The sequence below is a fragment of the Geotrypetes seraphini genome, chromosome 1 (genome assembly GCF_902459505.1).
Source record: "Geotrypetes seraphini chromosome 1, aGeoSer1.1, whole genome shotgun sequence".
Taxonomy (NCBI): domain Eukaryota; kingdom Metazoa; phylum Chordata; class Amphibia; order Gymnophiona; family Dermophiidae; genus Geotrypetes; species Geotrypetes seraphini.
In genome coordinates this window covers 112,714,168-112,729,165 of record NC_047084.1, presented here as the reverse complement: position 1 = coordinate 112,729,165, position 14,998 = coordinate 112,714,168, and the positions used below count along the sequence as shown (strand labels likewise).

The following is a 14,998-nucleotide window of genomic DNA, read 5'->3' as shown; positions in this document are numbered from 1 at the left end:
GGTAGAGAGAATGAGAGGGCACTCTCTAAAGTTAAAAGGGGAATGTAAGGAAGATCTTCTTCACCCAGAGAGTAGTAGAAAACTGGAATGCTCTTCCGGAGTCTGTTATAGGGGAAAACACCCTCCAGGGATTCAAGACAAAGTTAGACAAGTTTCTGCTGAACCAGAACGTACGCAGGTCTTTGACCAGAGGGCCACCGTGTGAGTGGACTGCTGGGCACGATGGACCACTGGTCTGATCCAGCAGCGGCAGTTCTTATGTTCTTATGCTGATTAAGGACGGCATCTGTGATCATATCGAAAAAAATGGACAGCTAAGGTCAAGCCAGCATGGGTTCTGCAAGGGTAGATCGTGCCTCACAAACTTGTTGTACTTCTTTGAGGGGGTAAATAGCCAGGTGGACAAAGGTGAACCCATAGACATAATTTACCTAGACTTCCAGAAAGCCTTCGATAAGGTACCACATGAGCGGTTGCTCAGGAAACTATGGAATCACGGGGTGCGAGGGGAGGTCCACCGATGGATCAAAAACTGGCTGGCAGACAGGAAGCAGAGGGTTGGTGTAAAGGGCCACTACTCGGACTGGCAAGGGGTCACGAGTGGGGTCCCTCAAGGGTCAGTGCTGGGACCGCTCCTGTTTAACATATTTATTGACGACCTGGAGGCGGGAACAAAATGTGAGGTCATCAAATTCGCAGATGACACCAAACTATTCAGCAAGGTTGAAACCACGGCAGATTGCGAGGATCTCCAAAGGGATCTTACGACACTGGAAGAATGGGCGAAAAAGTGGCAAATGAGCTTCAACGTGGGGAAATGCAAGGTCATGCATATAGGGAGAAGGAACCCGATGTTCACTTACAAAATGGGGGGATCAATGCTAGGGGTCAGTAAGCTGGAAAGAGACCTGGGAGTGATGGTAGACACGACATTGAAGGCGTCGGCACAGTGCGCCACAGCCTCGAGGAAAGCAAACCAAATGCTAGGTATCATTAAGAAGGGTATCTCGACCAGAACGAAGGAAGTCATCCTGCCACTGTACCGGGCTATGGTGCGCCCCCATCTGGAATACTGTGTACAGTACTGGTCACCGTACCTCAAAAAGGACATGGCAATGCTTGAGGGAGTTCAGAGAAGAGCAACTAAACTGATTAAGGGTATGGAAAACCTTACCTACACTGACAGACTGAAAAGGCTGGGGCTGTTCTCCCTGGAAAAGCGGAGACTCAGAGGAGATATGATAGAGACCTTCAAGATCCTGAGGGGCATCGAAAAGGTTGACAAGGACAGATTTTTCAATTTGAAAGAAACCACAAGAACAAGGGGTCACTCGATGAAATTGAAGGGGGACAGGTTTAGAACAAACGCAAGGAAATTCTTTTTCACACAGAGGGTGGTGGACACATGGAACACCCTTCCGGAAGCCGTGATAGGAAATAGCACAGTACAGGGTTTCAAGGAAGACCTGGATAGGTTCCTGGAGGACAAAGGGATTGAGGGGTACAGATAAGAGCAGTGGAAGGTTTAGAGATAAGTGTAGAGGTAGGTATAAAATTAGTCAGGGACCGCTGCTCAGGCAATATGCCTGATGGGCCGCCGCGTGAGCGGACCGCTGGGTGGGATGGACCTCTGGTCTGCCCCGGCGGAGGCGACTACTTATGTTCTTATGTTCTTATGTAGGTAATGTTTCAGCATGCCGTATGCTTACAAGACTCACAGAACGATGGCCTAACATGAGAGACACCGAATTAGGAACCCACTGTTTTTGCAGATTGGTACACTTTAACTATGTAAAGGCTACTAAACCCCAGAAGTCATTTTCTTTCTCTGACTTGGTATCTTGACTAGACTGTAAGCTCCACGCAGCAGGGACCTTTCTCATGTAAACCTGTAAGGCACTGCGTACACATACATCTGGTAGTGCTATAGAAATGATGAGCAATTTTGGGGGTTACCATTTTTTGGGGCCGGCCCACCTTCGGCTCCACCCCCAGCACCGCCCCCACGAACCTCCTCTCCCTTTCCCTGACAAGCTCCGGCTGCGTCTGGAGGGTCTGAAGCATACGCGGATGTGTGTGATGCCCTCCAGATGCGCCCGGAGCTTGTCAGGACTTTTCAAAACCTGGACAAATAGTGGGGGGCTCCTTTTGCAAAGGTACGCTAAGCGTTTGAGCTTAACGTTTGAGCTAAACGCTAACGCGTGCATGTTAGTCTATGGACATCTTAGCGGATAACGCGTGCTAAAACGCATAGCGCACCTTAGGAAAACAGGGGGTAGGTTTTGGAAAGTTTGTCCAGTAGCCTGGACAGTCCTCTAAAACTAGGACATGTCTGGGTTAGCCTCTGTCTGCAAGGAAAGCCACCAAAGAACTTACAGGAGTGGATTTTATCTTGGGTTACCAGATTTGATGTCAGTAAAATTCGGACCCCCCTAGGCCCGCCCCCAGGCCCGCCCCTCTGCCCTCAGCTCCACCCCCCCGCTGCCTGTCCATCAGGCAGGAAGGCATCTGTGCATGTCCAGGGAAATCCAGACGTCTGGTAACCCTAATTTTATCACCCAACGAATGGGGAGCGAGCTAAACTGATGGCTTGTTACCTAGAAAACATTTTGTGGTGGAATCAGCTGCTTGCTAACTTCAGCTGTGGTCGCTGTATTGGACCTGGATTCGACTGGCTAACGCACTTTGAAGATTTCTGAAGTAATGTCCTAGAGTTGAGCAGTGGTTTACATGAGTTTTTATTTTTCACATCCAGTCAAAAACTGAAATCAGATTGGTTTAAAACTAGCTAGACTAAGGTGGCCCCCCCTCCTGTTCTGGAAGGAAAATCCTTTGATTTGCTTTTCAATATTTGCCATCTTTTGGGGTTTGTTTTCGTTTTACGCTATCTTGTGTGATCACCAATTCAGAGTAGGCTGTAGGACAAGTTCTTCCTTCCCACCACAAGTGCTTCCCGGTGTCCCTTTGCGGCCCTCTGGGGGTGTCATCGGGCTCGCTGCCGTCCCATTGTTGCACCTGAAAATAGCCCAGCTTGGAAACTTGACCATGCTACATAAAACTCTCTCATGATTTTGTCAGAACGGAGATTCAGAAAAGCGCTCCGGCTACATGGAAGCAGCAACTTCTTTCTGCGCTTTGCTTAAACCCAGCACGTTGCGAGTAAGATTGCCGTAGGTTTTCCCATACTTGAACTTGTAGCCTGCAAAGAGAGAGAAATAGACAAGTTTCAAGTTGATTTAAGCTTGATATAAGTTAAAAAAAGGGCAAATGACAACATAAATTACAGGATATAACTGACGATACCTGCTACAAAAGGGAAATGGATGGGATACATTTCATAAAAATAAAAAGGAAGGGCAACGGGAGGAACGAAGGGAATTGTCTGAGTGCCATATGCATTTAATCCTAGCTATAAATCTCATAGACATCTTTAAAGAGAAAGGTTTTAAGGCTGGATTTGAACTTGCTAGGGTTAGGCTCCTGCCTCAGGTCCAAAGGGGTCGACATACAAATCACAGTGGCACAGTGGTTAGAGCTACGGCCTCAGCACCCTGCAGTTGTGGGTTCAAACAAAGTCACTTAATCCCCCCATCGCCCCAGGTACATTAGATAGAGTGTGAGCCCACTGGGACAGATGGGGAGAAATGCTCGAGTACCTGAATGTAAACCACTTGGGCTATTAAAATAAAGAAATAAAAATCAATCTAAAAGGCCAAGGGAGGCTCCTGGCTGTTTCAAAAGCTTGTCTGGGGCTAACTGGATATATTCAGTGGCAGCAGCAGAGGGGAGGGAACCCCCCCCCCAACATCGCCACACCATGAGCCCCTTCTGCATACTTCTTCAAATCTAAGCCAGCAGCGAGCAACATCTCCTACCTGCTGTTGGCACCAATCTCAGCTCTCTCTCTGATGTCATTTCCTGGTCTCGCGACCAGGAAGTGATGTCATAAAGAGAGCTGAGGCCGGCCCGAGCAGTAGGTAGGATATGCTGCTGGTTGCTAGTGAACATTTGGAGAGGAGCAGAGGTGCCGGTGCACCTGCCAAGATGGCGTCCGGGGCAGTCCACCCCCCATGCTATGCCACTGTTCAGTGGCATTTAACCAGATACTATTATCTGCTGGCTGGGTTGGAGGGCAGAGGGGAGAACAGGACAATCAAGCCATTGTGACATCACTGATGAGGTTGCCTCTTATTGGTGGAATGAGGCATTATGACATCACAATCTCAGCTCTTCTTCCCAAAGACTCAAACTCTTCACACTACTACTATGAATTATTTCTATAGCGCTACCAGACGTACACAGAGCTGTACAGAGTCATGAAGGAGACAGTCCCTGCTCCAAAGAGCTTACAATCTAAACAAACAGGATGTCAGGAACATCAGTCAGAAAGAAAATTAAACTGTCTGATATTAAAACTTTATGGTGTTTTGAGCAGGGTCTATCATCACCACGATGTGGCAGGGTGGAAGAATGGTTGGGTACACCCATGGACAAGAAAACATTGGAAAGGTTGTGGAAAGGAGGCATCCTTTTTTCATAAACATAGAAACATGACGGCAGATAAAGGCCAAATGGCCCATCCAGTCTGCCCATCCACAGTAACCATTATCTCTTTCTCTCTCTGAGACATCCCACGTGACTATCCCAGACCTTTTTGAATTCAGACACAGTCTCTGCCTCCACCACCTCTTCTGGGAGACTGTTTCACGCATCTACCACCCTTTCTGTACAAAAAGAACATAAGAATTGCCGCTGCTGGGTCAGACCAGTGCTCCAAATGAGTCCAGTCTCACCAGTTTAGCATGAACTTGTCCAACTTTGTCTTGAATCCCTGGAGGGTGTTTTCCCCTATGACAGACTCCGGAAAAGTGTTTCAATTTTCTACCACTCTTTGGGTGAAGAAGAACTTCCTTTCGTTTGTACGGAATCTATCCCCTTTTAACTTTAGAGAGTGCCCTCTCGTTCTCTCTACCTTGGAGAGGTTGAACAACCTGTCTTTATCTACTTTGTCTTGAATCCCTGGAGGGTGTTTTCCCCTATAATAGCCTCTGGAAGAGCGTTCCAGTTTTCTACCACTCTCTGGGTGAAGAAGAACTTCCTTATGTTCGTACGGAATCTATTCCCTTTCAATGTTAAAGAGTGCCCTCTCGTTCTCCCTACCTTGGAGAGGGCGAACAACCTGTCCTTATCTACTAAGTCTATTCCCTTCAGTACCTTGAATGTTTCGATCATGTCTCCTCTCAATCTCCTCTTTTCAAGGGAGAAGAGGCCCAGTTTCTCTGAACTCTCGCTGTACGGCTACTCCTTCAGCCCCTTAACCATTTTAGTCGCTCTTCTCTGGTCCCTTTCGAGTAGTACTGTGTCCTTCTTCATGTACGGCGACCAGTGCTGGATGCAGTATTCCAGGTGGGGGGGGGGGGGGGTGTGTACCATGGCCCGGTACAGCAGCATGATAACTTTCTCCGATCTGTTTGTGATCCCCTTCTTGATCATTCTTAGCATTCTGTTCGCTCTTTTCGCCGCCACCGCACATTGTGCGGACGGCTTCATCGATCAGAACTCCCAAGTCCCTTTCCTGGGAGGTCTCTCCAAGTACTGCCCCAGACAACCTGTATTCGTGCATGAGATTTTTGTTCCCGACATGCATCACTTTGCACTTGTCCACATTGAACCTCATTTGCCATGTCGCTGCCCATTTCTCGAGCTTGATTATGTCACGTTGCAGATCTTCGCAATCCCCCTGTGTCTTTCCTTAGATTACTCCTGAGCCTATCACCTCTTAACTTCATCCTATGCCCTCTCATTCCAGAGCTTCCTTTCAAATGAAAGAGACTTGACTGATGCTCATTTACACCACGTAGGTATTTAAACGTCTCTATCATATCTCCCTTCTCCCACTTTTTCTCCAAAGTATACAGATTGAGATCTTTAAGTCTATCCCCATACGCCTTATGACAAAGACCACACACCATTTTAGTAGCCTTCCTCTGGACCGACTCCATCTTTTTTATATCTTTTTGATGCTGCTTAGGAAGATATCATATTTTTGGAGTATTATGTATGCACAGCTCCTGGCACTCACAGGAGTCGATACAGGGCTGTCACAAGGGGGGGGGGGGGTGGGGGCCATGTAGGCAAAAAATATTCAAAGCATATAATCAAATATTTTCAAAAACGCTCTCTGTAGTGCTGGACGCTTCAGTAAAGATGGTCTAAAAGTGGAGTGGGCGGTCTGTTGGCGGAACATTGGTGTGACTTCAGTGGTGTTAGGAGATGAACGTCTTTGTGCCATAACAGATAGCGGAAAGATTTGTCTAGACGTTCTGAGCAACAATTTGTCATTTGATCCACTAGTAACATAGTAAATGACGGCAGATAAAGACCTGAACGGTCCATCCAGTCTGCCGATTAGTTATACCCACTACAAATACACGATTAAATTAACTTGTCTCTTCTTTGCTATTTCTGGGTCATAAACTGTAAAGTCCATCTGGTATTGTCCTAAGTTCCAAATGCTGAAGTTGCCGTCCAAGCTCAGTCCAGACTAGTGCTGCCCGATTCAGGAAAAAAAATTTTGATTCGATTTGATTCGATTCAGCCTATTGAATTGGTTTTTCGATTTGATTCGATTTTCCTGCCCAATTGGGTGTTTTTTTCAAACATCCTGGTGGGTTTATTTTATGGCTTTTTCACCCCCCTTTGGCTTCTCCAAACCACACTGGTGCTGTGGTGTAAACAAAATAAACAAACAAAAAAGACTTTTCCTCTCTCTCTTAAATCCTAGCTCACGTTTGCGGTCTAACACCAGCTCTGGCAGGATACACGTTTCAAATCTGACATATTGTAATCACAAAACAGAAAATAAAATTAGTTTTTCTATCTTTTGTTGTCTGGTCATTATTCAAATCTTGTTGGTCCCAGGCTCTGGTTGTCTTCTGATAATTTGCTTGCCAGGGTCTCCTTCTTTCTTCTTTCTCCATGCTAACCACCCATCTGCCATCTCCGCCTCCCCTTCCATTTCCCTTCCCTCCCCCGGAGGTCTGGCATCTTTCTTTTTTTCAACTCCATCCACAGATCCACCTTTTCTTAACTACCCTTTCATCCAGCATCTCTCCCGCTTTCCCCACCACCCCAGGGTCCACCATTTCTTCCTTTCTTTTCCCAACTACCCTCCTATCCAGTATCTCTATCCCCCCCTCCACACCATCCCTTGTGTCCAACTTCTCTCCCTTTCTGTTCCTTCCCTCCCTAAATCTCATTGTCCATCATCTCTATCCTTCTCCTCTATTTTCAGACCCATTATTTCTTCCAACCCAAAGTCCGGCATATGCACGTCTCTTTGAACCCCCCCCTTCCCTCCCTCCCTCCTTGTACTTCTACACCAGGGCCCCCCTCTCCTGAAGGTCTGTGCCCCCCAAAGACCTGCACCTCCCCCTGAAGGCCTGCACCCCCACCCCTAATGTCCTGCTTGTCCCCCCTGAAGGCCTGTGCCACCATCCATGAAGGCCTGTTTCCCCCCTTGAAGGCTTGTCCCCCCCTTAAAGGCCTGTCCCCCCCTTGAAGGCCTGTCTCCCCCCCCCTTTAAGGCTTGTCCCCCCCTTGAAGGCCTGTCCCCCCCCTTAAAGGCCTGCATCCCACCCCTGAATGCCTGCCTGCTCCCCTTGAAGGCCTGTCCCCCCTTGAAGGCCTATCTCCTCCCCTTGAAGGTTTGTCCTCCCCCCTTAAAGGCCTGTATCACACCCCTGAAGGCCTGCCTGCCTGTCCCCCCTGAAGGCCTGTCCCACCCCCCACCCCGAAGGACTGCTCACCCCCCTCCAGGAAGGCCTGCGTGTTCCCCCTGGCCTCCCACTGGTGTCTGGCTTCCCCCCTAGCCTCCCCGCACCGTGTACCTTATAGAAGCAGCCTGCAGACAAGATCGCGGTGCTAGCGATCTTTGCACTGCTTCTGAGATTTTCATCTGCAGCGATCCTGCCTCTGATGTCAGAGGAGGGGCGGGACCGCGGCAGAGGAAATAGCTCCGAAGCAGTGTAAAGATCGCTAGCACCGCGATCTTGTCTGCAGGCTGCTTCTATAAGGTAAATAGTGCGGGGAGGCTAGTGGGGGAATTGGGAAGCCAGGGGGGAAGCCGGACGCCGGGGGGGGGGAAACCGGACGCTAGGGGGGAAGCTGGATAGCAGCACTAACCGGCTGACCCTCCCCCCTTGCCCTCTATAGAAGGTGCAGCAACAGCCGGCCAGCAAGAGTAGCGCTGCCGCTTCTGCTTTACGGGGCGAGGGGGGAGGGTCAGCCGAATCGGGAAGCCGATTTTTTTTTTTTTGAATCGATTCGAATCGATTCACCCGAAGTGAATCGTGAACCTATTTGAATCGTGAATCGGGCAGCACTACTCCAGCCTATCCAACCATCCTGTTTGCAGGATATCTACCATAAAGTCTGGCCAGTAAGATCCTCATGTTCCAAGTCAGTGGAGTTCCCATCGATGTTCACCCCAGACCCAATCCTACACCAAATCATATGGGACACAGACCGTGTAAGTCTGTCCAGAACTGGCCTTAGCTCTTTAATTTACATTCTTCATTTTCTAATTAGAGATCCTCTATTTTTATCCCATGCTTTTTTAAATTCCATCACTGTTTTCCTCTCCCCCATTTCCCTCGGGAGGGCATTCCAAGCATCTACCACCCTCTCCGTGAAGAAGAATTCCTAACATTGCTTCTAAGTCTTCCTCCCTGTAACCTCAAATTATGCCCTTTAGTTTTACCATTTTCTCTTGGTTGTGTTAGAGAGCAAGAACTGAGTGGTTCCCTGAGCTTCTGGAGAGTGCTGCATTGTCCGTGTCCCTGTCACAACCTTCATCTTAGGAAAAGGATCTAGGTGTCATCGTTAAGGATACATTGAAACCCTCAGCTGAATGTGCGGTGGTGGCTAAGAACGTAAAGAGAATGTTAGGAATTATCAGGAAGAGTAGCTGCCGCTTCTGCTTTAGGGGGCGAGGGGGGAGGGTCAGCCGAATCGGGAAGCCGATTTTTTTTTTTTGTTTTGAATCGATTCGAATCGATTCACCCGAAGTGAATCGTGAACCTATTTGAATCGTGAATCGGGCAGCACTACTCCAGCCTATCCAACCATCCTGTTTGCAGGATATCTACCATAAAGTCTGGCCAGTAAGATCCTCATGTTCCAAGTCAGTGGAGTTCCCATCAATGTTCGCCCCAGACCCAATCCTACACCAAATCATATGGGACACAGACCGTGTAAGTCTGTCCAGAACTGGCCTTAGCTCTTTAATTTACATTCTTCATTTTCTAATTAGAGATCCTCTATTTTTAGCCCATGCTTTTTTAAATTCCATCACTGTTTTCCTCTCCCCCATTTCCCTCAGGAGGGCATTCCAAGCATCTACCACCCTCTCCGTGAAGAAGAATTCCTAACATTGCTTCTAAGTCTTCCTCCCTGTAACCTCAAATTATGCCGCCTATTTTCAGGAATCTGATCCCAGATAGAGAATGGCACGGTAGATGTTACCCACGGCTTGCCGCGAGTAGCCGCGGGTAACCCTCCAAAACAGTGGAGGGGGAGAAAGGTGCTCACCGCAGGTACGGGAACAAGGCCATCCACCGCCCCGTGGAACAGTGAATGGCCTTGTCCCTGCAGTTGAGGAAGGGAACGCGCACGGCCCCCTCCCTTCTTCCTACCTACATCTATCTCCCTCCCCCTTACCTTCGCGGCGCGTTTTAAGGTTTGAGACTTGTTTAAAGCCGCCGGAGAGTACGTGCAGTCACGTTTTACCATTTTCTCTTGGTTGTGTTAGAGAGCAAGAACTGAGTGGTTCCCTGAGCTTCTGGAGAGTGCTGAACCTTCATCTTAGGAAAAGGATCTAGGTGTCATCGTTAAGGATACATTGAAACCCTCAGCTGAATGTGCGGTGGCGGCTAAGAACGTAAAGAGAATGTTAGGAATTATCAGGAAAGGAACGGAAAACAAAGAGGAAAATGTTATAATGCCCTTGTTTCGCTCTGTGATACGACCACACCTCAAATACTATGTGCAGTTCTGGTCGCCGTATCTCAAAAAAGATATAGCAGAATTAGAAAAGGTACTGGAGGAGCGAGTGGCGCAGTGGTTGGAACTACAACCTCAGCACCCTGGGATTGTGGGTTCAAACCCCGTGCTGCTCCTTGTGACCCTTGGCAAGTCACTTAATCCTCCATAGCCCCAGGTACGTTAGATAGATTATGAGCCCACCGGGACAGATAGGGCAAATGCTTGAGTACCTGATTGTAAAAACCACTTAGATAATCTTGATAGGCGGTATATAAAAACCTAATAAACTTGAAACTACAGTGAAGGGCGACAAAAATGATCAAAGGGATGGGACGACTTCCCTACAAGGAAAGGCTAAAGAGGATAGGGCTCTTCAGCTTGGAGAAGAGATGGCTCGGGGTGCTATGATAGAGGTCTATAATATACCGAGTGGAGTGGAGGAAATAGATATGAATCACTTGTTTACTCTTTCCAAAAATACTAGGACTAGGGGGCATGCAATGAAGCTACTAAGTAGTAGATTTAAAACAAACTGGAGAAAATATTTCTTCACTCAACCTGTAATTAAACTCTAGAATTTGTTGCCAGAGAATGTGGTGAAATCAGTTAGCTTAGCAGGGTTTAAAAAAGGTTTGGTTATCTTCCATAGGCCATTATTGAGATCCACTGCTTATTCCTAGGATAAGCTGCATAGAATATGTTTTGTTACTTGGGATCTAGCTAGATACTTGGGACCTGGGTTGGCCATACTGGGATTGACGGACCTTCGGTCTGTCCCAGTATGGCAAATCTTATGTTCACTCACCTGGTATATAGCCTGTATACTTTGGCAGCAAGCCCAGTTTACTGTGATAGATACTGAAAATGTCAGGCAGACTTTGGTGTTGTTTCCCAGCCTCGTAAGCCATGCTGGAATCCTTGTTCTTCTTCTGGAGCTTTTGGCCAAATTCCACCAGCGCACGGTTTGTAGTTACTGGATAGCCAGTACCAATTAGGAAACGGGCACGTGGTATATACCCAGTGAAACCTGTAGATGGCATAAAATGACAGTCAGCAGATGTTGAAGACACAGTACATGTTTTTGTGTCTGTAATATGCATGACCAAGTCAACTATAGCTTGTTTGGAGTAGCTTAGAACTAAAGAAGTGATGGAATGAGCAAGACACAGTGGTTCGTGTTCTGTGGGGCAAGTATCCAAGCAAGTGGATGCCAGGGGGAGATGTAACAGAGCCAGATATAAGATTGGGGAAATCCGGACCTCAGGTCACCCGGACATGTCCTCCTTTTGAGGACATGTCCAGGAGTCCGGATGGCTTTTCAAAACCCAGCACTTTGTCCGGGATTTGAAAAGCCTCCTCAAATCGCGTCGGGCGGGAGGAAATCTGCGCTTCCCCGGCAAGAGAAGGCAATGGGTGGGATTGGGGCGGGGATAGGTAGAACTGAGCGGCCTGGGGTGAGCGTCTGGATTTTCCGATTGGAAAATCTGGCAGCCCTAGATATAAGGCCTGACTGCCCACACTTACCCAGACCAACTCCTTCAAGCCAACTGGTAGGGAAGGAGAAGACTCGTTGACTTTGTGCAGTGATAGGCATAGCATCATCTCTCAGTATCTGGCCACTCTCTGGTAGGGACATCCCTTTAGGCCACAACAAAACCTCAGAGCCCAAAGCGAACAAAAAAATGGCTTCCTAGCCATCTGCACTGCAGCTTAGACATTCCTAGCAGCTCCCTGAATTTGGAGCTCAGAAGTGCTCCTCAGCGACACTGAAATGCACAACTTTCACATGTGTCCTCTAAGTTTCCAGTAGAAAAGGAAATGGGAACTTCCGGGTTTTGAAAAGCTTCCAATGTCTGGATAGCATCGCGTCGCATTTGCGCATGCTTGGATGCCGTCCCAATGCACAACCAGGTTAAGGGGGGCGGGACAGGGTGGAACGCGGGGGAAACTGGTTAGGCCTGGGGGCGTGGCCAAGGCACCAGATTTTCCTTCAGGAACATCTGGTAACCCTAGGTCTGACTATGGTGGAAACTTGGAGGACGTGAAGTCCAAGTAAACACCAAAAAGTCCAATGGGACAGAGAACCCATGGGTATAAAACAGTAGAAAAGGAAGTGGGAACGGACAATGAGCACTCCACTGAAGATCACTGATGCAAAACCAACTTGTTTATTGCATAAAAGGACACAAGCAGAAGCTGTGTCACAGCACTGTGTTTCGGGGTCTGAGGAACATCTGCATCAGGGGTCACTAAACGTAAAAAACATAACGCAATGTATTAAAACACATCATAAAAATTTTTATCCCTAAGCCAGAGGCTACACTTGAGATTTTCTGCATTAACATCGTGTTTTGCGCTCTTTTATTGTCTTATGTAAATATTATGTTTTTAAGAGTTTTTCTCCTGATGAAATGTGGTATTTGGATGGTCCCATTTCCATATTTTTACTACAAAGCTTTGTTTTATCCCAGACCTGCCATCTGTGAACATATATGCCAGAGGTTTGGTTCCATTTTTAGGTATTTGCATAAACATAATCATATGTTTTGTTTGTCACATATATATATCTTCGATATATGTATTATTCATTATATTTATATGTACAGTGGAACCTTGGTTTACGAGCATAATTTGTTCCAGAAGCACGCTCGTAAACCAAAATACTCGTATATCAAAGTGAGTTGTCCCATAGGAAATAATGGAAACTCGCTTTGATACGTTCCCACCCCCACCACCACCGAGACTAGCGGCGCTGCTCCCCCCTGCTCACAAAGGCCCCCCCCCCCCCCGCGCGAACCAGCACTCCCCCCTTTGCATGAACCGGCACCCCCCGCCTGAACAACTTGAACTTCCCCCCCCCCATCTGACACCGGCACGCAGCCCACAGGACGTGCCAGTGCCGCTTGAAGATCTTCCTGCCTCTGCTGAAAATCTCAGCGAGAGGGAGAATTAGAAGGCCTTGAGCATGCGCAGATGCATGCTCAAGGCCCGGCAAAGGCAGGAAGATCTTCTAGCGGCACCGGCACGTCCTGTGGGCTGCGTGCCGGTGCCAGACGGGGGGGGGGGGTAAGTTCAAATTGTTTGGGCAGGGGGTGCCGGTTCGCAAGGGGGGGGATGCCGGTTCGAGTGGGTGGGCCCTTTGCGAGCAGGGGGGAGCGATGCCGGTTATCGGGGGGGGGTGCTCACAAATCGAGTCAACACTCGGTTTGCGAGAATGTTTTGCTCGTCTTGCAAAACACTTGCAAACCTGGTTACTCGTAAACTAAGGTTTGACTGTATTTATTCATTTACTTGAATGGCTTAGGAGAAATTTTTAATTTTTATATGATGTGTTTTAACATGTTGCATTACGTTTTTATGTTTAGTGACCCCTGATGCAGATGTTCCTCAGACCCCGAAACACAGTGCTGTGTCGGCTCCACAGCTTCTGCTTGTGTCCTTTTATGCAATAAACAAGTTGGTTTTGCATCAGTGATCTTCAGTGGAGTGCTCATTGTCCGTTCCCACTTCCTTTTCTACTGTTTTATACCCATGGGTTCTCTGTCCCATTGGACTTTTTGGTGTTTACTTGGACTTCACGTCCTCCAAGTTTCCACCATAGTCAGACCTAGGGTTACCAGATGTTCCTGAAGGAAAATCTGGTGCCTTGGCCACGCCCCCAGGCCTAACCAATTTTCCCCGCGTTCCACCCTGTCCCGCCCCTCTTAACCTGGTTGTGCATTGGGACGGCATCCAAGCATGCGCAAATGCGACGCGAAGCTATCCAGACATTGGAAGCTTTTCAAAACCCGGAAAAAGAGCCGGGTTTTGAAAAGCCATCCGGACCCCAGGACATTCCTTCAAAAGGAGAACATGTCCTGGGAAATCCGGACACCTGATAACCCTAGTCAGACCCCCCCTATGCATTTTGTTGCAGTCTTCAGGATTAGGGTTACCATATTTTCCAACGTAGAAACCCAGACGCATAGCTCCGCCCCACTCTACCTCCAGCCCCGCCTCATTCTTCCTCCAGCCACGCCCCCACAAAGCCTCATCTTTCTTCTCCAAGCTCCGGGCCGCGTCTGGAGGGTGTGTGACATCATCCGTACATGCTCAGAGGCCCTCCAGACGCGACCCAGAAGTCAGGGCTTTCCAAAACCCGAACTATTGGGTTTTGGAAAGTCCATCCAGGCACCCAGACAATCGTCTAAAAAGAGGACATGTCCAGGTTCCCCCAGACGTCTGGTAACACCATTCAGGATGTTCAGTACTTGGGAATTCTTGGGACTAGAAAAATCCAGCACAAATTTCTAGATCTCCCCCCTCCCTCTCCCTGTGGGCCCTCCAGACTGGCAGCCTTCTCCCTGTGCCCCCTGCCCATCCAGCTGTACCCTTTCTCCCCCTGTGCTGTCTCCCCTTCCTCCTCTGTCTTCCCACCCCCTGCCTGATCTCCAGCTTTGCTCCTCCGTCTTCCTCCCCCAAGTCCCTGTAATAGATCTGCTGTTTTCCTTCACCGTCTCCTTCCTCTCCCCGTCTCCCCCACCCCAATAACTTTGCAGACTTCTCCCTTTGCCTCCTTCGCAGCCCCTCTGGATCCCGTTGCAAGCCCTCCCTACAGAATTGCACCTTTCCTGTCCCTAACCCCCATAGGTCTCCCGCACTTATGATGGAAACTCCAGTAGATGGAACCTAAGCACATTACTGGGCAGAGCTCTGGGTTACTGGCCCAGAAATATCTAAGAAAAAGGACCATTTTAAACTAAATGATTAATGTATGGTTGGGCAGACTCGATGGACCACTCGGGTCCTTATCTGCCGTCATTTACTGTGTTACTCATGGATTTGCTGCCTTCCTCTCTTTATGTCTCCACTGTATTTGCAGCTGTCTTCCCCCCGTTCCCTCCCCCCATGGACCTAGCCTTCATCCCCCAAACCCTCCATGGATCCACACTCTTCTTTTTGTTCTTGTTCAGAT

The 14,998-nt window shown here is 48.4% G+C and overlaps 1 protein-coding gene across 1 annotated transcript in view; it reads right to left on the bottom strand.

Moving 5' to 3' along the window:
• Positions 1 to 2,720: 2,720 nt before the first annotated feature.
• FAM166B (family with sequence similarity 166 member B) overlaps positions 2,721 to 14,998 on the bottom strand; it is a 35,881-nt gene continuing 23,603 nt past the window's right edge. The window contains exons 5-6 of the mRNA XM_033929243.1: positions 10,850 to 11,071; positions 2,721 to 3,199 (exon numbers count right to left, since the gene is read on the bottom strand). Coding sequence (XP_033785134.1) covers positions 3,105 to 3,199; positions 10,850 to 11,071 — 317 coding nt within the window. The 3' untranslated portion in view covers positions 2,721 to 3,104. The remainder of the gene's footprint in view (positions 3,200 to 10,849; positions 11,072 to 14,998) is intronic.